At 35.1% G+C, this 26,314-nt stretch overlaps 1 protein-coding gene across 5 annotated transcripts in view; it reads left to right on the forward strand.

Moving 5' to 3' along the window:
- Nucleotides 1-26,314, forward strand: part of LOC111679426 (titin) — a 77,207-nt gene that overhangs the window by 21,081 nt on the left and 29,812 nt on the right. For all 5 annotated transcript variants that reach the window (XM_046946977.1, XM_046946975.1, XM_046946973.1 and 2 more), the window contains 3 exons: nt 9,159-9,501; nt 9,574-12,177; nt 13,425-26,282. In XM_046946977.1, coding sequence (XP_046802933.1) covers nt 9,159-9,501; nt 9,574-12,177; nt 13,425-26,282 — 15,805 coding nt within the window. The remainder of the gene's footprint in view (nt 1-9,158; nt 9,502-9,573; nt 12,178-13,424; nt 26,283-26,314) is intronic.

Raw genomic sequence — 26,314 nt, forward strand, 5'->3', positions numbered from 1 at the left:
TTTTTTCAAGAATATTTTGCATTATACTAAAATATTTCGTACAATTTCGTATATATTACGAAAGAATTTCGTGGTGTGAAACAACAAACGATTCGTACAATGACATTTTTCGTATATAATAGGCATGGATTTTTTTCGGTGTATACATGCATAGCATGTTCAGTTCAGTTCTAATTCAGTTCTAGTTTATTTCTACTTCATTTCATTTCTACAGTTCTAGTTCAGTTCTAGTTTAGTTCTATTACAAGTCTAATTTAGTTCTAGTTTATGTATAGTTCAGTTCTAGTTCAATTCTAGGTCAGATCTAGTTCAGTTCTAGTTCAGTTTTAGTTCAGTTCTAGTTCTAGTTCAGTTCTAGTTCTAGTTCAGTTCTAGTTCTAGTTCTAGTTCTAGTTCTAGTTCTAGTTCTAGTTCAGTTCAGTTCTAGTTCTAGTTCAGTTCTAGTTCAGTTCTAGTTCAGTTCTAGTTCAGTTCTAGTTCAGTTCTAGTTCAGTTCTAGTTCAGTTCTAGTTCAGTTCTAGTTCAGTTCTAGTTCAGTTCTAGTTCAGTTCTAGTTCAGTTCTAGTTCAGTTCTAGTTCAGTTTAGTTCAGTTCAGTTCTAGTTCAGTTCTAGTTCAGTTCTAGTTCAGTTCTAGTTCAGTTCTAGTTCAGTTCTAGTTCAGTTCTAGTTCAGTTCTAGTTCAGTTCTAGTTCAGTTCTAGTTCAGTTCTAGTTCAGTTCTAGTTCAGTTCTAGTTCAGTTCTAGTTCAGTTCTAGTTCAGTTCTAGTTCAGTTCTAGTTCAGTTCTAGTTCAGTTCTAGTTCAGTTCTAGTTTAGTTCTAGTTCAGTTCTAGTTCAGTTCTAGTTCAGTTCTAGTACAGTTCTAGTTCAGTTCTAGTTCAGTTCTAGTTCAGTTCTAGTTCAGTTCTAGTTCAGTTCTAGTTCAGTTCTAGTTCAGTTCTAGTTCAGTTCTAGTTTAGTTGTAGTTCTAGTTAAGATCTAAAATAGAATAATTAAATAACATCACTCTAGTTTAGTTCTAGTTCTAGTTCAGTTCTAGTTCAGTTCTAGTTCAGTTCTAGTTCAGTTCTAGTTCAGTTCTAGTTCAGTTCTAGTTCAGTTCTAGTTAATATCTAAAATAGAACTGAATGTATTAATTAAACAACATCTCTCCTTTAAAATTTTAGAGCACAGTTGCGTTCAAAATAAAAGGTTTTGCAAAGATTATAGTCTCCTTGTTGAATTTAAAACAAGACCTAAGTATGTATACATGCAAAATGTTGCAAAAAACTAGCTTAAAACATAAAAATTAACAAATTCCTAATGTTAAAAAAAAAGAAAATAAAAAAACAATTTAGAAATCATGTTTAAAGTCGGATGATGACGTTAGAAGTTATTTATTTCTTTTGTCTTGACTCGGCATCTGAATTAAAAATTAAAACTTAATGTCTTAACTCTTTTTTTTGAAAGTTTAAGCGTCATACATGTATTTGGCCATTGTTTAACAAAAAAACTTTTATTTGTTTATTATATATTTTTTTATAAAAATAAATAATATACAGGTGTTATTGCTAATGGTTTTAAATTAACAGGAAAAAAACGTTTATTATTTTTTTAGTTCAATTAGCATAACAATCAAAAGAACCCGAATTAATTTATAAAAAAAAATGAAATTAAAGCTTAAATCTAGGAAATGAAAATTGATTAGAACTCTGAAGGTACTAACTAATAAGCAACATTACTCTTTGGGCAGGTGTGTCCGGTTTTACTAGTTTTTGCGGACTTAAAGTCGGGTTTAAAATTTCGTTTTCTAATTTAATGTTTAATGATGAGTAAATTGTTATTAATTTAATTTTTTTCTTACCAGTTATCAATGAGAAAATATTTATATTTTTAATTTATATATTCTAGTTCAGTTCTAGTTCAGTTCTAGTTCAGTTCTAGTTCAGTTCTAGTTCAGTTCTAGTTCAGTTCTAGTTCAGTTCTAGTTCAGTTCTAGTTTAGTTGTAGTTCTAGTTAAGATCTAAAATAGAATAATTAAATAACATCACTCTAGTTTAGTTCTAGTTCTAGTTCAGTTCTAGTTCAGTTCTAGTTCAGTTCTAGTTCAGTTCTAGTTCAGTTCTAGTTCAGTTCTAGTTCAGTTCTAGTTAATATCTAAAATAGAACTGAATGTATTAATTAAACAACATCTCTCCTTTAAAATTTTAGAGCACAGTTGCGTTCAAAATAAAAGGTTTTGCAAAGATTATAGTCTCCTTGTTGAATTTAAAACAAGACCTAAGTATGTATACATGCAAAATGTTGCAAAAAACTAGCTTAAAACATAAAAATTAACAAATTCCTAATGTTAAAAAAAAAGAAAATAAAAAAACAATTTAGAAATCATGTTTAAAGTCGGATGATGACGTTAGAAGTTATTTATTTCTTTTGTCTTGACTCGGCATCTGAATTAAAAATTAAAACTTAATGTCTTAACTCTTTTTTTTGAAAGTTTAAGCGTCATACATGTATTTGGCCATTGTTTAACAAAAAAACTTTTATTTGTTTATTATATATTTTTTTATAAAAATAAATAATATACAGGTTGTTATTGCTAATGGTTTTAAATTAACAGGAAAAAAACGTTTATTATTTTTTTAGTTCAATTAGCATAACAATCAAAAGAACCCGAATTAATTTATAAAAAAAAATGAAATTAAAGCTTAAATCTAGGAAATGAAAATTGATTAGAACTCTGAAGGTACTAACTAATAAGCAACATTACTCTTTGGGCAGGTGTGTCCGGTTTTACTAGTTTTTGCGGACTTAAAGTCGGGTTTAAAATTTCGTTTTCTAATTTAATGTTTAATGATGAGTAAATTGTTATTAATTTAATTTTTTTCTTACCAGTTATCAATGAGAAAATATTTATATTTTTAATTTATATATAAAATAAAATCAAGTATATTAGATAGAATGAAAAAAATTACGTGTCAATTTTTTTTTGCACAAAAATCGCATGACGTAATTTCTAAATGTATTTTTAAGTTTAGCTTTTGATTTTTATATTTTCGTTATTTTATTTCTATATTTTGTTGATTTGTTTTCGCTTTTTGCCAGAGGAGATAACCTGATCTAAAACAAATGAAATTTTTAATGAACCCGCCATCACCACCACCAATAAAACCGGCAAACTGCTTAATAACGTCGCCTGTCTATGACGAGTTTTTTTTTTTTTTAGTTTAAGCCAAGTCTGTCTGTTTTTATTTGTTGTTAAAATAAATAAAAAAAAATTATTTCTGTTTAGGACATTAAAGACAAATGATATATGAGGCTAAGAAGAATAACATTTCGTTTAATTTTAGGAATTACTATTTGTGATTCTATAATGAAGTGTTTCTTGTTTGCTCATCAATTTCTGCAGATTTTATAATTATTATTTATTTCAACTTTACAATTTATTAGAAATTTATAAAATATATAAATAGTTTGTTTTCAGTTCTGATGCGGTCCTAGTTCAGTTCTATTTGAGATCTATTTAAGTGCTAGTTCAGTTTTATTTTAGTTCTAGTTCAGTTCTTGTTCAGTTCTTGTTCAGTTCTAGTTCAGTTCTAGTCCAGTTCTAGTTCAGTTCTAGTTCAGTTCTAATTCAGTTCTAGTTCAGTTCTAGTTCAGTTCTAGTTCAGTTCTAGTTCAGTTCTAGTTCAGTTCTAGTTCAGTTCTAGTTCAGTTCTAGTTCAGTTCTAGTTCAGTTCTAGTTCAGTTCTAGTTCAGTTCTAGTTCAGTTCTAGTTCAGTTCTAGTTCAGTTCTAGTTCAGTTCTAGTTCGGTTCTAGTTAAGTTCTAGTTAAGTTCTAATTCAGTTCTAGTTCAGTTCTAGTTTAGTTCTAGATCAGTTCTAGTTAAGTTCTAGTTCAGTTTTAGTTTAGTTCTAATTAAGTTCTAATTCAGTTCTAGTGCAGTTAGTTCTAGTTGAGATCCAGTTCAGTTCTAGTTGTTTTTAAATTAATTTCTAGATCAGTTTAGTTTTAATTCATTTGAAGGTCAATTCTAGTCCAGATTCAAAATATAATTTACATAAGTACCTAATATTCTGGTTCTTCAGTTCAAATTAGTATCTATCTCTCCCTTAACCCTTTTACAAAATGATGAAAACTAAACTGTTTACGTTTTTTCATCAATCCAAATGTCAAGTATTAATAGCAACTGTTACTACTTTTGACACACGCTGAATAAATCATTTTTAATTAAATTATTCGATTTGAAAAATTACAAAGTACTCTTTCTATTTTCCCCAATTAGTAAAACGCCCATTGTACACAACAAAATACATAGAAATAAACTTCACACCAAAAGCGACATACACAGCAAGCATCCTATAGTCAGTCATCAGCAAACGCGATCATCATCATCATTAACCAAATATGTTAAAATTCTTTTTGTTTTGTTGGATTCTAATAAATCACCTTAAATAATGACATGACATTTCGAGGTCAAAATCACAAAATATTTTTTTTTTAAATAAAACTCTAATTTATGATTTTTTAACAAAATTTAATTGCACTAAATTTTGATTGTTGTTATTGAAAGTAAAATAAAAAACCATAAAAATAATAATAATAATTGTTGCACACTTTTAGTCCACAAACAAATAAAAAAAAAAACACGCACAAACACACTTAAGCTGTTGTTTGTCGCACACACTCAACAAATAATAGCAATTCCCAACCATTTTTGTTTTTGCTTTAATACAAACAACAACAACAAAGTAACAACCACCTGTTTTAAACAACCATCCATTTTTTTATAACAGTGATGATGAGATCACGTCATCATTTTATTGTACTTGTTAACGTTATTTTTTTTTTGTTTCTCCTTTCTCCTCTCTCCCATTAATTATAATACCATTCTCCCTTTACCCCTACTCTAGCTAATTTCTACTTTTATACTGTTAGAAATTTGGATCATTCTTGGCAAAATGTATAAAAAAATTGGAAAATTTAATTATTTTGAAGAGCAAATAAAGCATAAAGTAATAAAATTGAATAATTTAATAACAACAATAAAAAAATGAATTAAATTTGTGTGTTTAGAATGACCTAAACCTGGACTGAAAGTGAAATTAATGATGATTATTTTAATGATAATTGTTGTTGTGTACATGTTTTGTATATATTTCTATATAAAATTATTAAACATTTTTTTTTGTGGGCGATCGCTTGTAGGTATTATTAGCATGTCTGGTTTAGGAGGATGCCTTCTAAGCTATTAGTGTTATTGTTATAATTGTATTATTATTTTTTTTTGTGCAAAATTTTAAATATTTAAAAATAATCCGATTTAGTTTTAAAAAGAAAGATTTATATACCTCACCCCTTTTTGGAATATTAAATATTGTTGTAAATATGTTGAAGACAAAATACAATTTGCTGGTGTCTTCTTATATTATAGCAAATGTTGGGTAGCCCTGTAGAAACTGATCTATCAATAATTTTTGCTTTATATCTGCAATAGGTAGAAATTAAATTGCTAGCTGCTCGATCCGGTTTTAAACATGTTTACGTACGCGTGAAAGCGAGAGAGCTCTTTGCCAATATCTGTTCCAAAACTTATAGATAGATTGTGATCTTACAAATCGATTTTTATTTATTTCTACTTCTCATAAATATCAGTCAAAATTGTGCTCGTTATAAAAGTTATAAAGTTTATAAATTTTAACAGTCAGCAGTTTATAATATAAACTGTTGACACTTCAGTTATTTTCTTGATCGCTGGTGAAGTTGCCTCCTAGAATACTATACAAGTTATTGGCAATTCCTATATAAGTTAAAATGAGCCCAAATCTACTAATTATATTCCAAGTTATGTTATTTGTTCTGGCAGCAAAAGCTATATTAACGTTGGTAGTAAAATGTTCAGAAAATGACTAACTTACTGTTTTTGCTTTAAAATTTTGTCACTTTTGTTTCATCACGATCGTCAGTAAAATCTAGTGATCTTTCGAGTGTCAATGGAGAATATCAGTGTTGTGAAGTTGCCTGCTGAAATATTGCATAAGTTACAGGCTTCTACTTCTCAGTCTAAAAGCTGTGATAAACAGTTGTCAGATCTTACAATGTTGGCTTATTATTTTCAGTTATTTTTTGCATTTTGTTCACGATCGTCAGCTTAATTCGAGTGACCGTTTGAGTGTCAATGCGGATTATCAGTGTTGTGAAGTTCTCTTCTAGAATATTTTACAAGTTATTGACAGTTCCTATACTATTTATAGCCCAAGATATGTTGTTGCTCCTGATAGCAATTCTTCGATTATTTGATCTGACTCAGTCTAAAAACTGCCATAAAGGTGGTCAGGTTATCGAACGTTGTTAGTAAAATGTTTAGAAAATGTTTAACAAATTTTTGCTATGAAAAAGCATTTCTCACAATACTGCAAGACATAAAGTTTTAGTTGACTTAGCTTTATACGTCCACATTTGTAAAAGTTATAAACTGTATAACTCTGCTTTTTTACAGATGCGAAAATTCTCTTTATTAACAAAAATTGGCTTGAGTTTAGTCTTAATTTAATCTCTTACTTTTTTCTACTTTAGAAAAATATCAGCTAATTTTGATGAATAATTTTTAAAGTTATAAAGTGTTATTTGGATTTTAAGATCCCTTTAAAATGAAAAATAATAATAATTTTAGATTTTTTTCTTTTTACTGAATCTGAATGATCATTTCCATAAGATAAAAACTTTCTATCTTTCGAAATTTGGATCGTATTAACTGTCGTTCAAATATTTAAAGAACTTATCAAAACACTTTTTTTCGACTAGATTGTTTGAATTACATTTTTTTCTATTTCCTTCTATATATTAGCTGAATTTGATTGATCACTTCCACCAATTTTTTTATTTGAACTGAATAACATTTCAGTTATTTAAATGTTTAGATCTTCTATAACTATAAGTCGATCGTGTTTAAGGTGGACGGAATGATTTACATTTTATTATTTTAAAATCTTTCTATTTTAAGAAATATTAGCTGAATTTAAGTGATCACTTCCATTAGTTAAAAAAATATTCTAACTCTTGAGATTATTTAATAGATCAATCTAGTTTTAATTATTTTTAATGTGGATATTATTATTTTTTCTTTTTAATTCACATGAATATCAATCTAATACATCGTGATTTGTAATAGTTATAAAACAGCTAAGATTAATTTAAGTTTTTTTCTTTTTATTTCCTTCTACTTTGAAAAATATCAGCTGATTGTAATGATCATTTCAAATAGCTCTTCTTAGTTAGATTCTGCTGTGGACTTTAGGTCCAATAATTATTTATTAGGTATTTGGTGACTGATTGATTTTAATTTTTTTACCCACTATTAAAGAAGATGCGGCTATAGTTTTAACAGTCGTAACTAGTTAAAAGATATCAGTATAACGAAGAATTTCTACACAAAAGTATTATGCAAACGTTAACGTCTTAACAAAATTTTATGAGGATCGGTCCATACTTGACTATTTACCCCAAACAAGGTCCCCTTTAGAAAATGTCTTTAATGCTTAGAAATGCGAGTGCAGCGATGAAATTCGATGATGATGAATGAGCTAAAATAATTTTACTTTCTTTCGCGAGGATCGGTCCATAATTGACCGATACCCACATTATCAGAAATTTACTTTCACACTTATTTATTATTAGGATTAAAAGTACAGCGATGAAATTTGCCATAAGCCTTTAGAAAATGAATTAACTTCCTTCGATAATAACAAATGCGTTAAGGTAGTAATTCTTTTCGGTTTTCTTTTTAATATGATTGAGTATTTGAAAATAACTTTCGAAGATTAATTTTAATTTAATCCCTAATCCTTTACCTAAAGATTAGCCCTTAGTGTGGACTATAAGTTCAATAGATGTTATGAGAAACTTTTACTTTACTTGATATAAAGAAGTAATGTATGAGAATTAGGGTTCTATAAATCGACTTTCGAATAATCGAACAATCGACTTTTTGTCGAAAAAATCGAAGTTGACTATGTTATGAGAAACTTTTATTTTACTTGATATAACGAAGTGGCGTATGAGAATTAGGGTTCTATAAATCGACTTTCGAATAATCGAACAATCAACTTTTTGTTGAAAAAAGTCGAAGTCAACTATTTTGTCGCAAAAAAGTCGATAACTTGACTATCGCCTATGAAAAAAGTCGAAAAGTCGACTTTGTAAATAAAAGTAGTAAAAATTCGAAAATTCGAAATTATTGTTTGGTTGGAAATAAGTTATTTTGTTAGTAGAGTTATTTATAGAATATTTTTAAAAAAAGTCGACACAGACTGGGGTTGAACTCAGTACTTTCCGTCCAAAATTTCTTTCCTTTGGAAGAAATATGAAAAAAATCATACACATCTCAAAAAAATACCTTTTTATCCTTTAATCCAGCTCGCCAAATATTAATTCGAAAAAAAAAATTTTGAGAAAAAAAGTCAAAAACTCTAAAATAGTCGGAAAAATTCGAAAATAGTTGAAAATCGAAAAAAGTCGGAAAATTCGAAAATAGTCAAAAAGTAAGAAAAGGTTGAAAAGTCGAAAAAAGTAGAAAACCGTCGGAAAAAGTTGAAAATAGTTGAAAAGTCGAAAATAGTCCGAAAAAGTCGAAAAAAGCGAAAAGTATATTTATAAAATACTGAAAAGTCGACTTTTAATTAAATAAAAAAAGTCTAAAAGTCGACCAAATTAAATTATATATTTGATTTGATAACAAAAGAACAGGGGTTTATAGTTGACATATAGCGTCGTCGTTTTATGTACATACTTATGTATGTAAATTGTTAAGGTTTGTTTTTTTTTATTGTTTATTATGTTTATATATAATTTGTCAAAAATATACCAAGCAAAAATGTAAATAAATTTTACCACTTTAATGTTAAATTTAATAAAAAGTAAGACAAATAAACAAATTAAGAAAAAACAACAAAACATTATTGTTATTAATGATATCACCATATAAAAATACTTAAATTTGTTTTCTTTTTTTCTCGCATTCTAACTCTTTATCTTGCTTGCAATTCACCATAAAAGTGTGATAAAAGCAATAGATTCCAAAAATAATCAATAAAAAGGAAACACTGCTAATAACTTTTGAAAAAAAAAATATTTTTAGATTTAATTCTTTTACATTTTTAAAATAAAATACTTTTCTTTACAGTGGCAGCAATCTGAAGACGCTGGTCGTAAAAAAGAGATACGTTCGCAATTGTACAAGTTACGTGAAACGCGTTTAAGAGATCTATATCAGGGCGATATAATGGCTGATAATAGCGGTTTTGGTAAAGATCCTTTGGCCACCAGTCATGGTGATGCTTTGGCCGATCAAAGTTTCCAGAGTTTGAAATCTAAGGAAATAAGAGATTCCTTGTCGCCCACTGAAATGAAATTTCAATCGATGGCTCTTAATAATCCCAATACCACGGGCTGGAATGTTCAATCCTCGAAGGAAGTAAGTCCAGATGGTAGAGGTTTTAGGGCTGAAACTGTTGCCACCACGGATGGTAAGTATTTGAATGACCATTGCATTAATAATTGAATCAATATATAATTTACATTTCCTTTCCTCCAATTAGGTGTGGAAAGCATTAACGGTGGCATAGCCGAGTTTAAGGGACGTAATGAACAACGTTCTAGTGCTCATCATCAGGGTGACGATAAGAATTTCGTTAAGAAGGCCATGGAAAGTTCCAATTCTCATTTGCAAGAGAAAGTTGTAATAGGAGATGAAAATTCAGGACGCACTGAGGTGCGTACTAGTTCTTCCAAATCCACTACATCTTCCCAGGTATTTCAATCATCCTCAAATGTGGAATATGATGATGGTTTTCCCGGACATCAAGCACAACCGCAAAAATATCTAATGGACTCTAATCGCCCTTATCAGCACGATGTCCAACAGCAGCATCAGCTAGAACAACAACGTTTGCTTGAAGAACAACACCGTTATGAGCAACAATTCCAACAGCAACATCAACAACATGTAAATCAGCAAGAACGTCGTACTACTGAACAATTGTCGACTACACGTCAGAATACGGAACAGAAAAACACTTCGCAAAATGTTCAAACTCAAGAGACGCACGAACAGAATAAACGTTATGTTGACATGGATAAGGCCTCACCCGAATATCAACAACATGTGCAATATCTTATGCAACAGCCTGGTGAAATCATCTCGAATACTGTGGAATATCCCAAACCTAATGTCAAGATGATCACGACGGTGAAACGTTTACCTGACGGTACTATCGTACGCAATAAACGTTACGAGACCGAAGAGTTGAATCCAACTACTCCATCGACTCGCACCACAACGACTACAACAAATCAAACCCAACCTAGACGTGATAGCCAACAGCAACCTTCACGCAATTATCAACCGGATTCGGCACCCCACTCCCGACCCAGTCAGGATATGGTGGATAGTAGCAATACCACTCGCTATGTTCAAGACACTCATACGGATGATGTGGAAACGAAATTTTCCTCCATCAAAAAGTCCAGTCATAAATTCAACACTGAAAGTACTTCGGAAACCATCCAAGAATTTGATGATCGTTATCCCCAGGGAGAACCCTCAAATCGTCCAAAACATGTAACCAATGACTTCAGTACTCATGGTTTCCCTTCGGTCAGATCCAATAAGCCTACACAGGAATATCCTAATGAACGTCCTCACACTGAGCGTCCTACACAAGGTTTTCCCTCCCAAGGAACACCTGCAAAGCTAACTGATGCCATGGTACCCCATTATCCCGATGCTACTGACAACATTACGGAACGTCGTGTGACCACTAAAGATGGTGAAGTGATTATTGTTAGCTCTGAAAAGAAACGTAACTACAAAACATCCAGCAACACCGAACGTATAGTGGAAACCGAACATGTTATACGTGATGATCATCCCTATCAACAGATACCAGACAAGAGTCAGGATTTTACAACTCATGGCTTTCCCTCGGCCAGAGAACCAGCCGGTCAGCAGCCAAAAAACTATCCCAATGATAGACAAATGCAACCTCATGAGCAGGATTTTCCCTTGGATAAATTTTCACCCGGCCCTCGAATAGTAAAACATCGTTCTTCGCCCCATGGTGATGACGATGTTGTAGTGGTGAGTTCCCAAAAGTCTCGCACCGCTAAGCACAACACCAACACCGAACGTATTATAGAACATGAGATAATCAGAGATGATCAGCCGGTTGGTTATCCACGCATACAACCTAATGCGGATAATAGTCCTTACAACTATACAGTGACCACACCAGGTACTCCTCAGCCCGAATTTCCAGGTACACCTAGAAAGCCTAACAATGGAGATTATTCCACTCAAGGATTTCCTTCGGTAAGAAAACCGGGACAGGCTGCCCCAGGCGAGCGTGAACCTTATGGTGATTACCCAGCAGGAGCTCCAAAAACGCCAAGTAATGATTATTCTACACAAGGATTTCCTTCTGTAAAATCACCCAGTAGACCACCTGCTGGTTTACCCTCAAATCACAATCAACACCCTGGCCTATCGAGGGGATCACCAAGTCAGGAACATCCTACCCAGGGATTTCCTTCAGTAAGAACACCTACAAAAGCTACACCTACTCAGGGCTATCCCTCTAATGTTGATACTGGTAGACCCAATGGAACTGCTGAGCAACCTAGAGCAACACCAACTTCTAAAACACAACCTAGGACTCCTTCTCCCAATAAATATAAAACCCCCAACAACACTGTACGCGAAACCACTGAACGTGTTATAAGAAAAGAGAAAGAGGTAGATTCTGCTCATCGTGCCTTTGCTGCTTCTTTGCGCAGCTCTTCACCGATTGACCATGTTAGAAGGGATAGTTATACAACCGATTCTCATACCAGACATACACCACGTTCCAGTGTTTCTTCCACTAGAACTTTTAAACGTGATATGCGCGAAGGTTCTCATGACAGTGCACCCTCGGAAACAAGCCGTATAAGTACTACCACCATAACTCGCAACACTCCACCACGCACGGTAGGCGGTAGAACTGTAGTAACCAAAGTGGTTACCACTAAAACAAATCAGGGTTCCAATGATACTCTCAATGTGACTTCGCCACGTGCCACTAAGTCTCCCTCACCCGGTAAGACCGTTACCACCACAACAACTACTAGGACTATGACTTCGAAAGATGTGCCAAAAGTCACAGGTACGCATACAATTTCTAAGCAAATGTAAAATTAAAACAAAAAAGTGGAAACTATATAGGTTCTCCCGATAACCAGCATACTCGTATTACTACTACTACCAACAATATCGATACTATATTTCCTATTAACGAACCAACACCACCACTAACTACTACTATCACAAAAATCAAGTTTTCCGATAATCTTAATCAACTACACAAACCAAAAACCACCAAAAATATCGATAAAAAGAATATACCTGTGCTAAGAGCTACTATTCTCTCACCCGCTTCTGCTGTATTGGAAGAAGTCATAGAACCGCCTTGCATTAAAAAACATTATTATTTGCTTGGTCCGTCCGATCAGCTACAAGCGCAATCACAATCAAAAACAAAAACCTCAACGCCCCAAACATTTAAAAATCCCCCGATTTCTGGTAAGACAAGAAGTTTACTCCTTAAACCACGACCCACTAGAAACTAAATTAAAGTTTTTGATTCACTTCCCACTTCACCAAACTACACCGGGGAAGATTTACCTATAGTTTTGAATTGCTTGGTTAAAGATAATTGCACCATCTGCTAATCCTAAGAATGGGATCTAAATCTTGATAAACATACACCAACACTCTCATTAAAATAATAAATAACTATCTATCTCTTTGTATCTCTCTCTTTATCTATCTCTATCACAAACATGTTTATGAAATGCCTCAAAAAGTCTTGGATATTTTAAGAATCTCTCTCTATTTCTATTGTATAACTATCCTTTATACTATATATATAAAAGTAAATTATGTAAAATGATCCTGGAACCTATTTCTATTTCAAAATTACGCATTAAGCATGGTGGCATGATGACATTAAATCCTTAAAAAAAATGATGAAATTAACTAAAAATGTTTTGTATATTTATACTTATTAAGTTCTAAACTAACTTCACCTATTGTAGCGTGTACTTAATTAATTTGACAAAAATATTTATGTAAATGTATTTTAATAATTAAAAATTTTATAAAATTATAATTAATTGTTTTGAGTAAATAACACAAATAAAAAATAACCCAAAAAAATCTATTGTAGTTGTAATTCTTTATTCATTCTGCTATTTCGACTAATGAACGATTAACCAAAATAGTTTAGCTCAATGATCGATTAAAATTATTCGATTGTTGAATATTAAAAATAATTAAAACTATCATAAAAAAATAGTAATATTAATACAGTGGTGGCGAATTGTAATTGTGTGATTAAATTGTGTTCAACAGAAAAATCACCAACAAAAAAACCCCAACCACCAGCACCCCGTAGTAGAAGTAGTACACCTTCATACAATAGTAGAAAACCACCAACATCTGTGATGACGGATGATTATGATGATGCTGATATATTAAAGCCAACATCACCATTATCACCATCATCCAGATCTAGAACACCCCAAAAAATTGGCCCTAATGATAATGACAAACCACAAGACGATTGGCAAAAGCCCTCTCAGCCTGATAACGATGAGCGTAGAACTGTGAATAGAGAAACAACATTTGAAAAAGATGACAACGTGCCCCAACAACCACGTAAACCCAACTATGAACAGCCCAATGTTGAATGGGTTATAGTTGATGATGTCGACGACTATGATCATGATGATGACGATAATGATAGTTTTGCTCCCGAAGTAGTTGATTCTAAATTGAATGTTAAGAAAACCACTACAAAATTAATAACACAAGAAAAACAAATTTCCTTAGCTCCGCAAAGAAAACCAAAATCCACCACTACCACTACTGTTATTACCAAACAATCACATATTCTGCCATCGAAAACTCAAGCCAAACCAAACGACAGAACTCCTTTAAAAAACAAACCATTGGATTCGAGAACTCCTCAAGCAGCAAGACCTCAAAAACCTTTAACAGAATCTAAAAGTCCAGCCTCCAGAACTCCCTTAAAAACTCAACCTAAAGTTGTGGACAATAAACAAATACCAAAAGCACCCAAATCTTCAGTACCCTCATATACTTCTCCTCTTAGAAGGCCGGTACCCAAGACTACTACTGAAGAAACAAGATTGAGAAAGAATCTGAAAACTTCGCAGGTAATAATGGAGAAAACTAATAAACTTATAGAAGCGGAAAAGCTTAAACGTAAACCTCAAAGTCCAGAACGTAAACTAAAATCACAGACACCCGGTTATAAAGTAACGGTTACAGAGGTTACACAAAAACCTAACGCACCAGGATTTCCTGGCAGAAAACCACAGAGTACTGATGAAGAACCCATTCAAAGTATTCCTTATGAAACTGATGATGAACCTATTTCAGGCAGACCTAGCTATAGAAAACCTCAAGGTATTGATAATGAACCTGGTTATGAAAGACCTTCGGATACTGATGATGAACCTCATCAAGGTTTACCACATTATAAGCAGCCTTATGGTACCGAGGAGGAACCAAATCAATATATTCCCGGTTATGGAAAGCCTCGGCAAACTGGTGAAGAACCTGAACAAAGCTCTCCTAGTTTCAGAAAGCCTAATGATGGTGTTAATGAACCTTGTCTAAGTGCTCCAGGTTACGATCAACCTATATATGAAACTCCTGGCTATAGAAAGCCTCAGGGAACTGAAGGTGAACCTAATCAAGCAACTCCTGGTTTCAGAAAGCCTCAAAATATTTACGAAGAACCCAATCAAACTACAGCTGGCTATAAAAAGCCTCAGGAACCTGTTGATAAACTAAATCAAGGGTCTCCCGGTTTTAGAAAACCTCAAGAAACTGTAGAAGAACCCAAGAAAGGATCTCCTGCTCTCAGGAAGCCTCCATCACCAGGTTTCAAACGGCTACAAGATACATTTGATGAACGTTCTCCGGATTATAAAAAACCCGTAAATTTTGATGATGAACCCAATCAAGGTTCTCCTAGTTTCGGAAAGCCTCAAGGCCCTAACGATGAACCGCGTTATCATGTTCCTGGCTTTACAAAGCCCCAAGGTGATGACAACGAACCCAATAGACCTAGTTACGACAAACCCCAACAAATTGTGGAAGAACAAATAACTATTACAGAAACTTCGGAAGAAAGATATCCAGAAGGGAATGCACCCAAGCGTCCAGGTAACAAACCAAATCAATACAGTCCCGAATTTTATAAGCCTAGAGATACTGATAAATTCCCTCAACAAGGAAAACCATTTGTTTTGAATCCTCAAGATGATGATTATGAACCTGGCAAACGTACTCCTTATGATACCGATGAACAACCCCATCGAGGTTCAAGAAAGCCTCAAGATATAGATGATGAACCGGGTCATAGAAAACCTAATGAACAGGAGCCCGGTTTTAAACAGTCTCTATATAATGACAAGGAACCAAATCAAGGTACTCCTACTTTTAGAAAGCCTTTTGACACTGAACCTAAGGATGGTTTGCCAGATTACCTGACTCCTCAACAGGTTACCGAAGAGGAAATAATTATTACAGAAACATCTCAAAAAACCTATCCTGGTAAAGAATCACCTCAAAGACCTGTGAGGAAACCAGGACAACCTGGATCTAGAAAACCTTATGACTTGGATGATGAACCAAATAATGGAAAACCTCATACACCTGATTATGTAATGCCAGAGGAAAAACCTGGCTACAGAAAGCAACCACATAAACCAGTAACTAAACCAGGTGATAAACCTTTGGAAACTGATGAAGATGAATGTATTACAGAAAGTACTACAACTTCACAAAGAACCGTGGCTAAGCATATACAGAAATTTGAAACAAATTTGAATAAGAAATCTCCTAAACCACCAACCCGGACTAAATCTCCTACAAAAAAAGAATTACCACAAATTCCAAAAAGGACAACTAAAAGTCCACTTAAAGAAACTTCGCCTACACTACCAGACATAAAACCTAAAGTGGAAAAACCTCGTTTAGATAAACCTTTTGAAACAGATGAAGATGAAACATTAGTAGAGACTGGTGAGTATCACATAAACTCTACCCAAAAACGAATCGTTTCTGAAAGACAAATTTTGGAAGAAGAAACCACATATCCTGAAAAACAACCTAAGAAACCAACAAGAGAAGTTTCTCCTACAGGTAGTCAAAGAAAACCAGGTCAAAAAGTAATAGAAGAACCAATTGATAAACATCCTAAAACTCCTAAACATGTTTCGCCCACAAGAACACCTCATAAGCCTTTGGATAAAAGTTACGAAACTTCTTTGAGAACCACACAAGTGGTAACCTCACACGAAATTATTAAAGAGCATCCTGATCAAAAGACCCCAAGAGGAATTTCACCAACACGAATCATAAAGAAACCCGAGGAACCCTCTAGTAAGAGACCATTATCTCCAAATAAAAATGTTTCCCCCACTCGTTTGCAAAAGCAACCAGAACAAAAATCTCCAACAAAACCTACAGATGGAAGACCTAAATCTCCTAGCAAACATCTTTCTTCTACAAGATTACAAAAGAAACCTCTTGAAAAAACTCCCTTAGATGATGATCTATATACAACAACTTTGCAAACAACAAAAATTGTAAGAGATAAAATAACTAAAGATGTAGAAGATGATGAGGAATATCCAGAGAGAAGACCTAAATATGATAAGCCAAGAGATACAGATGATGATGAGACCTTAATAAAAACTTCTGAATTTATTACTAACTCTACACAAAAGCGTGTTGTAAGTGATAAGCAAATCATTACTACAGAAGAGTCACTGCATCCTGGTAGAAAGGCTCCTCACATTCCTGCACAAAGGAAACCTGGTCAAAAATTACCCGAAGAGCCTTCTAACAGAAGAACACCATCTCCTACCAAAACTGTTTCTCCTACACAAAAGAAGCCCCATCAAACAATTCCCGTTGATGATCAAACATTAAGAAAAACTTTGCGTACTACAGAAAAGGTAACCGAAAAACTCACGAAAAAAGTGGAGGGAAAGAAATACCCAGAAGAGGAATATCCATCTAAGAAAGGTGACAAGCCAGAGAAAACAAAACCAAAAGAAGGTAAACCATATCCAGACCAACCTTCAGACACTGAGGAAGATGAAACTGTTACTGAAACTTGTGAGTTTATAACCAATTCCACAAATAAACGTGTAATTAGCGAGCAACATATTCATGAGTTTGAAGAGCCTAAATACCCTGATAACAAATCGCCAACAAGAGTATCTCAATATCCAACAAAAGAAGTTTCTCCCACTCGAAAGCAACCAGGACAACAACAACCAGAAGAGAAATTTAAAGAACCCACTGGCAGAAGACCTCAATCTCCAAACAAACATGTTTCTTCTACAAGAACTCAGAAGAAACCAAACGAAATGACACCTCTGGATGACGAAGAGACTTTTACAACATCTTATACAAGCACAAAAATTGTAAAGGAAAGCCTTATGGATAAGGAATATCCGAAAGAGAAATTTCCTTATAAGAAATATGACAAGCCAGACAAAAACAAACCCAAACAAGGTAAATCATATCCAGACCGACCTTCAGACACTGAAGAAGATGAAATTGTTACTGAAACTAGAGAGTTTGTCACTAAGTCGACAAATAAACGTGTAGTTCAAGAGTTGGAAGAATATACTGAAAACAAATCGCCTAAATATCCTACAAAAGTTTCGCAGTCTCCAACAAGAGGAGTTTCTCCCACCCGCAAACAGCCTGGTAAGCAACAGCCAGAATCTACAGGTAGAAGGCCTCAATCTCCTAATAAACATGTTTCTCCTACCAGAACTCAAAAGAAACCAAATGAAAAGACTCCTGTGGATGATGATGAAACGTTTATAACCTCGCTTACAACCACAAAAATGGTAAAGGGAACAATTACTACAGACACTGATGGTAATGAATATTTACCTAAAGGTCGAAAACCTCAGTCGGATAGACCTATAGATGATGACGAAAACCTTGTGGAAACCAATGAATATGTTATTAAATCTACCCAGAAACGTGTTATTAATGAAAAACAAATTTTGGAAATCGAAGAATCTCCAGACAAAAAGACCCCTAAACAAAAACCTGAAAAGGATAGTAAATCTCCAATCAGCGGAGTTTCTCCTACACGTACTCCAAAGCGTCCTGGTCAAAAGTTACCCGAAGAACCTGATCTTAAAGAACCTACTGGCAAAAGGCCTCTATCACCCACTAAACCAGTCTCACCTACACGTAATCAAAGGAAACCTGTTGATGAAACTAAACCTAAGGATAAACCTTTAGATACCGATGAAAGTGAAACATTCACAAAGACCAGCGAACGTGTAACTAGCTCTAAGACACATATGGTAGGAGAAAAAATAACATTTGAATTCGAAAAACCTAAATCACCAACCAGAGGTGTTTCTCCCACACGTACCCAAAAGAAGCCGGGACAACAACTACCAGAGGAACCCGACTTTAAGGAGCCAACTGGTAAAAGACCACAATCTCCTACAAGAACTCAAAAGAAACCGGGTCAGCAAACACCAGAAGAACCAACTAATAAACGTCCTCAATCTCCTACACGTGTCACAAAGAAACCTACTGATGAGGACGACACATTTAAAACTACTTTAAGAACAACAAAAACTGTTACACAGAGAACAACTAAGTATGTGGATGATAAAGAATATCCAGATGAAGAAACTCCATATAAAAAAGGTGATAAACCTAAAGAACGTAAACCTTACTCTGATAAGCCGTCTGATACCGATGAAGATGAAACAATTACAGAGTCCAGTGAACACTACAAAAGCTCGAAAACTTGCAAAGTTACTGAAAATGTCGTAGAGGAATTTGTAGAACCAAAATCACCAACGAGAGGTGATTCTCCAGCACGTAGTCAAAAGAAGCGTGGGCAAAAAATGCCACAAGAACCCACAAATAAACGACCTCAATCTCCTACACGTTCCCATAAGAAACCTGGACAACAAACCCAGGTAGAACCTATAGGTAAAAGGCCCCAATCTCCTACACGATCGCAAAAGAAACCTGGTCAACAAATACCCGAAGAACCTACTGATAAAAGGTCTCAATCTCCTACACGTTCCCAAAAGAAACCCACTGATAAGGATGATATGTTTAAAACCACTTTACAAACAACAAAAACTGTAACCACTAAGTATGATGAGGGCGAGGAATACCCAGACCAAAAAACTCCTCACAGGAAAGGCGAAAAACCAGATACTAAACCTAATGAACGTAAACCTTACTCTGAAAAACCTTCTGATACCGATGAAGATGAAACAATAACAGAGACAAGCGAACGTTATATAAGCTCGAAAACTTGCAAAATAACTGAAAGTTTAGTAGAGGACTTCAAAAGGCCTGAATCACCAACAAGAGGAGTTTCACCCACACTTACTCAACAGAAACCAGGTCATAAACGACCAGAGGAACCAGATTTCGAGGAACCCACTGGTATAAGACCTCAATCACCTACACGTGCCCAAAAGAAACCTGGTCAACTAACACCCGAAGAACGTACTAGTAAAAGGCCCCAATCCCCAACACGTTCCCCAAAGAAACCCACTGATAAGGATGACATGTTCACAACCACTTTAAAAACTACAAAAACTGTAGCAACAAAGTATGTTGATGACGAGGAATATCCAGATTATCAAACTCCCAACAGGAGAGATGATAAACCAGATACCAAACCTAAAGAACATAAACCTTACTCTGACAAACCTTCTGATACCGATGAAGATGAAACAATAACAGAGACAAGCGAACGTTTTATTAGCTCGAAAACTTGCAAAATAACTGAAAGTTTAGTAGAGGATTTCAAAAGGCCTGAATCACCAACAAGAGGAGTTTCACCCACACGTACTCAACAGAAACCAGGTCAAAAACAACCAGATTTCAAGACACCCACTGGTATAAGACCTCAATCACCTACACGTGCCCAAAAGAAACCTGGTGAAAAAACACCCGAAGAACCTACTGGTAAAAGACCCCAGTCTCCCACACGTTCCCAAAAGAAACCTACTAAAGAGGATGAAACCTTTAAATCGTCATTAAGAACTACACAAACTGTAACTGAGAAAACAATGAAATATGTCGATGATGAGGAAAATCCAGAGGAAATAAAATCAAAACAACGTAAACCCTATTCGGATAAACCTTATGAAACAGATGATGAAGAAATCTATATAGAGACAATTAGGTCAACGACATCCAAAGTAACTGAGGAAACAACGCCAGAATATGATAGGCCAAAATCCACAACTAGAGATGTTTCTCCCACACAAAAAAGACCAGGTCAGAAATTTCCTCAAGAATCTGAATTAGAGGGACCTACTGGTAAAAGACCTCAATCACCAACACGTAAACAAAAGTTGCCGTATCAAACAATGCCTGAAGAAGAGCAAACTTTCACTGAAACTTTGAGAACCACACAAATTACAAAGGAAAATGTTACAAAAACTTTTGAAGATAAAGAATTTCCCGAACAGGAAAGGCCTAGACAACCAGGTTTTAGGGAACCTATAGAGAAACGTCCTAAATCTCCCAAAAAGGACTTATCGCCTTCTAGGCATGTAGTAATATGCGATGATGATGATCAGACATTTATAAAAACTGTAAGGACTACTAAAACTATTACAGAAAAAACTACTGAAGATACTCCCCATGGAGAAGAACCAAGACATGCTAAACCTAAATTCTACAAACCTACAGAAACCGATGGAGATAAAGAATCAGAAACATTTATGCAGACTACGGAGTTTGTTATTAAAACAAATGAAAAACCAAAATACCCAGAGGAACCAATGGAAGAATATCCAGGTTTTAAGAAACCAAAAGATCAACGTTTCATAAACACCAGTGAATTTATACGCAGTGAGAAACAAACTTTAGAAACGGATAAAGAGCTTTTATCTTCCAAGGTACCAAAAGGATCACCGTCATCACCAACTAAGGAACGTAGCCCTAGTCCTAAAGGCCCTAAAAATAGTCCAAAAACAGTAACTCCAAAAGATCGTAAAGATTCACCAACACGTAGCCCAAGTCCAAAAGGTCCTAAGAGTGGTCCCAAAACTACAACTGTAGATGACGAAACATTTAGAAAAACTTTGAGAACCACTGAAATAGTTACTGAAAAAACTACCAAAACTAAGGATGGTAAAACAAAACCAAAAGATCGTAAACCTGGTCAAGTTAGGCCCACAGATACTGATGATGAAGAAACAACCTCAGAAACAGAAGAATTTTTAATTGAAACTTGTGAAAAACGTTATGTTACGGATAAAAATGTTACCTCAGAAACTGAAGAACAAATATTGTCCACTACTTTGGTTAAATCCCAGCCACAAAAACCACAGGAGAAGACGGTTAGCAAACCCTTCACTTCCACTTATGAAGAAACTGTTGAAACTATTGAAGGTCAAACTTATCCCGAAGATATGGAACAGAAGCCATATAAAGCTCCTCTAGAACCCTGGATAACTAAAGAAGTTCCTAAACGCCCCACCAAGGCCACTGAACAATTTATTGAAACAGAACGTTTACGCAAGGAAACGCCAGATGGAGCATTTATTTCAAAAACCACTGAACCTACATCACCAACTACACCTACCTTTAAGAAAAAAGGTGTTGGACGAAGTGATACTTTTGAAGAACGTTGTCGTCAAATTTTAGGCATGGATACCTATGGTGATACACCCGGAACTTTCAAAAAACAACCCGATACGGAAGTTGAGCAGGAAAAGACAATTATTACAAAAGATGTTAGAACGAAAGAAGAGGACGATTTAAAGGCCACAGCCGTATTTCAGGTTAAAATTGAAGATTGTGATGAAGATGATGAACCTTTATCTATAAGTAGTGTAAAGAAAACTTTACACAAACAGATTCATACAAAGGAACAAAGCGAACCTTTGAAAGAAGAACCTAGGAAACCAACTAAAGAAGAACCACAATCTACTAAGAAACCTATAAAAGAATCTAAATACCCTAAAGATGATGAAAATGAATTTGTAGAAACTATTGCAGAAACAACAACTATTCATAGGAAAACTCCAAAAACTAAATCTATTGATACAACAGAACCCGATTCCTCAGAGCCAGAGATTGTAGAAGAACAGTTTATGGTTATAAACAAAGAAACCAAAAAATCTGAGGTCAAAATAACTAAAAAATCCTCCCCCTCTTCCTCACCACGTTCAGTTTCACCCACTAAGAGTGCGCCTGCTCCCCGTTCACCTCGAAATGAATCCCCTTTAAAGGAAACACCAAAACGTAAACCCAGTAAAGAGACATTGGAATGTAAAACAAATAAAACATCTCCACAAAAACCTGAAAACGATACTACAACTACCATTAAGGAACGCTTAAGATCCTCCACACGTAAAACCAAGTCACCGGGAAAACAAGATCAAGTAGATGGCTCCGACTCATCGCCCGAACGCAGTCCTACTCGCCACACTGAACGCAGAAGATCTAGCAATATTTCCGTTACTACGGAAATAATTATTGAACACACTGATTCCGATACTCCAAATAAAAAGGAAAAATCTCCAGTTCCTAAAAAAACAAAAGATTCTGTATTCAAGGAAATTATAGATTCCACAGTATTGCCCGAAAAGTTGACACGACGAATGCCGGTGACGGAACGCAAAGAATCTGCACCCGTTCATAGAGTTACCAATAGAGATAAGGACTCAAAAATGTCCCGCTCTACAAGCGAAAACTTAATTAAGGTTAAAAAACCCGAACCACAATCGCTTTCACCAAAAACGACACCTAAAACCACGGACCACCGCAGACCTAATAAATGTTTTGCCACAAAAAGCATCAATTTAAGTGCCACTGAACGTTTGGTTAATAGTGAGGATATGGAAAATGTTATCATTGACATACAACATGCTAAGAGTTCACGCGAGCCTTCACCGGATAAAATTGTTCCCACACCGGTACCAGCCCATTTGGATACTGGCAAGCCTAGGTATCCCGATGTAGTGCAAGAACCGGAAGATGATCAGCCACGCAGAAAACCACAAGTTAAGAATATTCCCATATTTGAAGAGGAAAGTAATGCATATGTAGGCTGCCATATTACCGAAGTAGAGAAAACTCATAAAACTACTTATGATTCTTTGGATTATGAAGAACAAATCTTAAATAATCCAGTAGTAGAGGCTCCTCCTAGTTTGGATTATTCCAGTTTAGATAAACCAACTTATGATGAAAGTTTATTAACAGTACACGAAAAAGTTTCCAAATTCCAAAATATAGCCGAAAGGGTAAGCAAACCTAAGGCCTCTGAACCATTCCAGAGAGAATTTGATGATGGCAATCGAGTGCCCCAAGACGATGAATGCTTATTGATCACCAAGACTAAATCTCCAATTGATTTGGACGACGAAGATGAAGAATTTGCCAGAAATGAACGCATTTATACAACCGTTAAATTAGCTCCTACAGCTCCACAAAAGTCACCCGAGCTAGTACGTACCGTATCAAGACACATTTCTCGACAAAATGAACCCGAATCCGAAGAACAACCTGAAAAAGTTTATACCTCAACAAGTCTTAATGATGATTTCGTGGAATGTTTGGTAAATAACAAAAAAATAACTAAGGAATTTGAGGTGAGTCATCATCAACAACTACAGCAGCAGCAAAAAACAATTGAAACAACATTAAAAACAGCTGAAAAATACCAACAACCTAAAGACCATGATGACGATCATGACGACGACGATGATGAGTTAATACCTCATACTGCAACACATTCAACCATGATCGAAGAGCGTCGTCAGAAAGACATTTTGAGCAGACCATCGGTATTCGATAGCAAAAACAAAAAACCCACTAATACAACAACAACAATAACGACATCAAAAACTCCATTAAAGTGCAACAAGTCACCCGTTAAAGATTCGGAGAAATTACGGCCAGACAACAAGTCACGCACAAAGCCAACGTCCGCTGTTACTAATACATTAACAGAAACAACGACCACGATAACAACAACAGCCAACAAACAACCCAAACAATCGCCTCAACGTAAAAACTCTGACATTGATTACGAATTGCGCGGTAGTGACGTTGAAACGGGAGTAAAAAACATTATCTCAAAGCAAACAAAGGTTTACAACAGCAGCAGCGGCAGCACAAAAACTAATGACTTGAAAAAACAACCAACTACAACGACGAGTAATAAAAAACCAGAGAAGAAACACATGCCAGTACGCTTAACACCAGCAAAGAATACGGACGAATATGATTTGAGTGCGGACAACGACGAAAAAGACCAAGAAATGATCATTACCTGTGATGAAACAACAAATATTGACTTTGAAACACAGGTAGTAAACGAAGATTTAACTCAAGCAACAAGCAGAAAAATTCCTTTAACAACCCCGCACAAAAAACAACCAACATCACACAGTTCTACCAACTCATCGCCAACAGATCAGACACTGAAATCGAAAACAAAAGAGCACGTAGAAAAATTAACCGAAAGAAATCCATTAAAACCTAACACTGTCACTACCACCAGTATTAAAACATACGAACTTGTGGAAAGGGCTGATGATATTGATGAAACTGTTCTAGAGCCAACACAACAAAAGAAACAACCTTCATCGCAGCATCCTAGTAAAACTACTAAAATGTCTACAACTACCACGGATTCGGTGGCTGCTAGAAGAAGCTTATTTGAGAGCAACCATAGCAGTCCCTCAGCAACTCCTACCAAACGTACACCCTTGACCAGTCCCATGAGCGGTCGTAGACCTTCTTATATGGATCATACCAAAAGTTCTTTGGAGCATACCAGAAGAGACTCTTTGGAAATAAATAAAACCAATTATTCACGCAAACCTTCACACCCCGAAGAAGAAGGCGTAGATCGTAATTCATTGGTCAAATTTGATGTGCCTCAGGGCAGACGTGCTACCACACCAAGAGCTACTTCTGTGAGCGAAGATATTAATGTAGAGGAAATTTTTGATTTAGAAGTTTTGGAAAGATTGCTGGAAACGGTGCAGTCTTATGAAGTCAGACGTAGAATTAGGGCGCAAATTAGATTGATTAAGAAAAATCAAAAGAATGAATTGATTAGCAGTACCACTGAAGTTACCACAAAGACCATTAAGACTAGCATAAAGGGCAGTGAGGAACCGGATACCGTGACAGAAGCGAACATGAAAACTAAGCCTGAAACTAAAACTACAAAACAAACTGTAAGTAAAGATGCTGCTAGTCATATAAGCAGCAGCAAAAAGGAATACATATTCGAGGAGCCTTATATGCCAACTACACGAAGATCTCCTAAGCCCAATCGTTATGCATATGAGCCGGAAAAGGAGCCCTTGCATAAGCCAACACGCAGTCAAAGTCCTCAACCTGCCGTGTGCCGTAGAAATGCTGAACATGAACGTCATTATGAAAGCAGCCATCATAGTCCTGAACATCGCGAACACACCGAAGTGGTAAGGGAGTATGGTTCACGAACCACCAAACAACAATATTACTATAAGGATGAAGTGGAGCAAGAGCAGGTGAAAGAGATAAGACATGAAACCACACCAAGCCGAAAATCTCCTTCACCCACTAGAAAACCACATTCCATACACTCATCGCCAGAAAGACGTAATGCTAGTCCAGAATCACATAAGCCCTTAAGAACAAATGAACGAAGCCGTAGCCCACAAACTAAGGCTCCCCAATCGACTCGAGTAACTAGCAGTCGTAGTCCCGATAGTAAAACTTCATCATCTACCACGGTGCGAAAATCTTCAGCTACTTACGAGCAACAGGAGAAAATTTCTAGCACTAAACCACAAACGAAACGTATAACCACAACGACTACAACAATAACAAAATCTAAACCAGAAGATAAGACACCCGTTTGGGCAGATCGTAAAAATATACTAAAGGCTCCCAGCAGCACCACCCCAACACCCAAAAAACCCAGCAACTCTACCCTAGACTCTAGAGCGGGTTACACGAAAACCATAAAATCTACCACCAGTCAAAAGATGTCCAGTAATAAATCATCTTTTGTGGAAGATGATTGTGTCACCTCTAGTTATGGCATAGGACCAACCGATGAAAATGGTCTGCCACTCTTTGGCATCAGGGCATTGAAAAAGAAAAAGCCCACAGTGGAACCCAGTGAAACAACAGAAGGTAAGAGAAAATAATTTAAATCAATTACAGTT

This window comes from Lucilia cuprina, chromosome 3 (assembly GCF_022045245.1).
Source record: "Lucilia cuprina isolate Lc7/37 chromosome 3, ASM2204524v1, whole genome shotgun sequence".
Taxonomy (NCBI): Eukaryota; Metazoa; Arthropoda; class Insecta; order Diptera; family Calliphoridae; genus Lucilia; species Lucilia cuprina.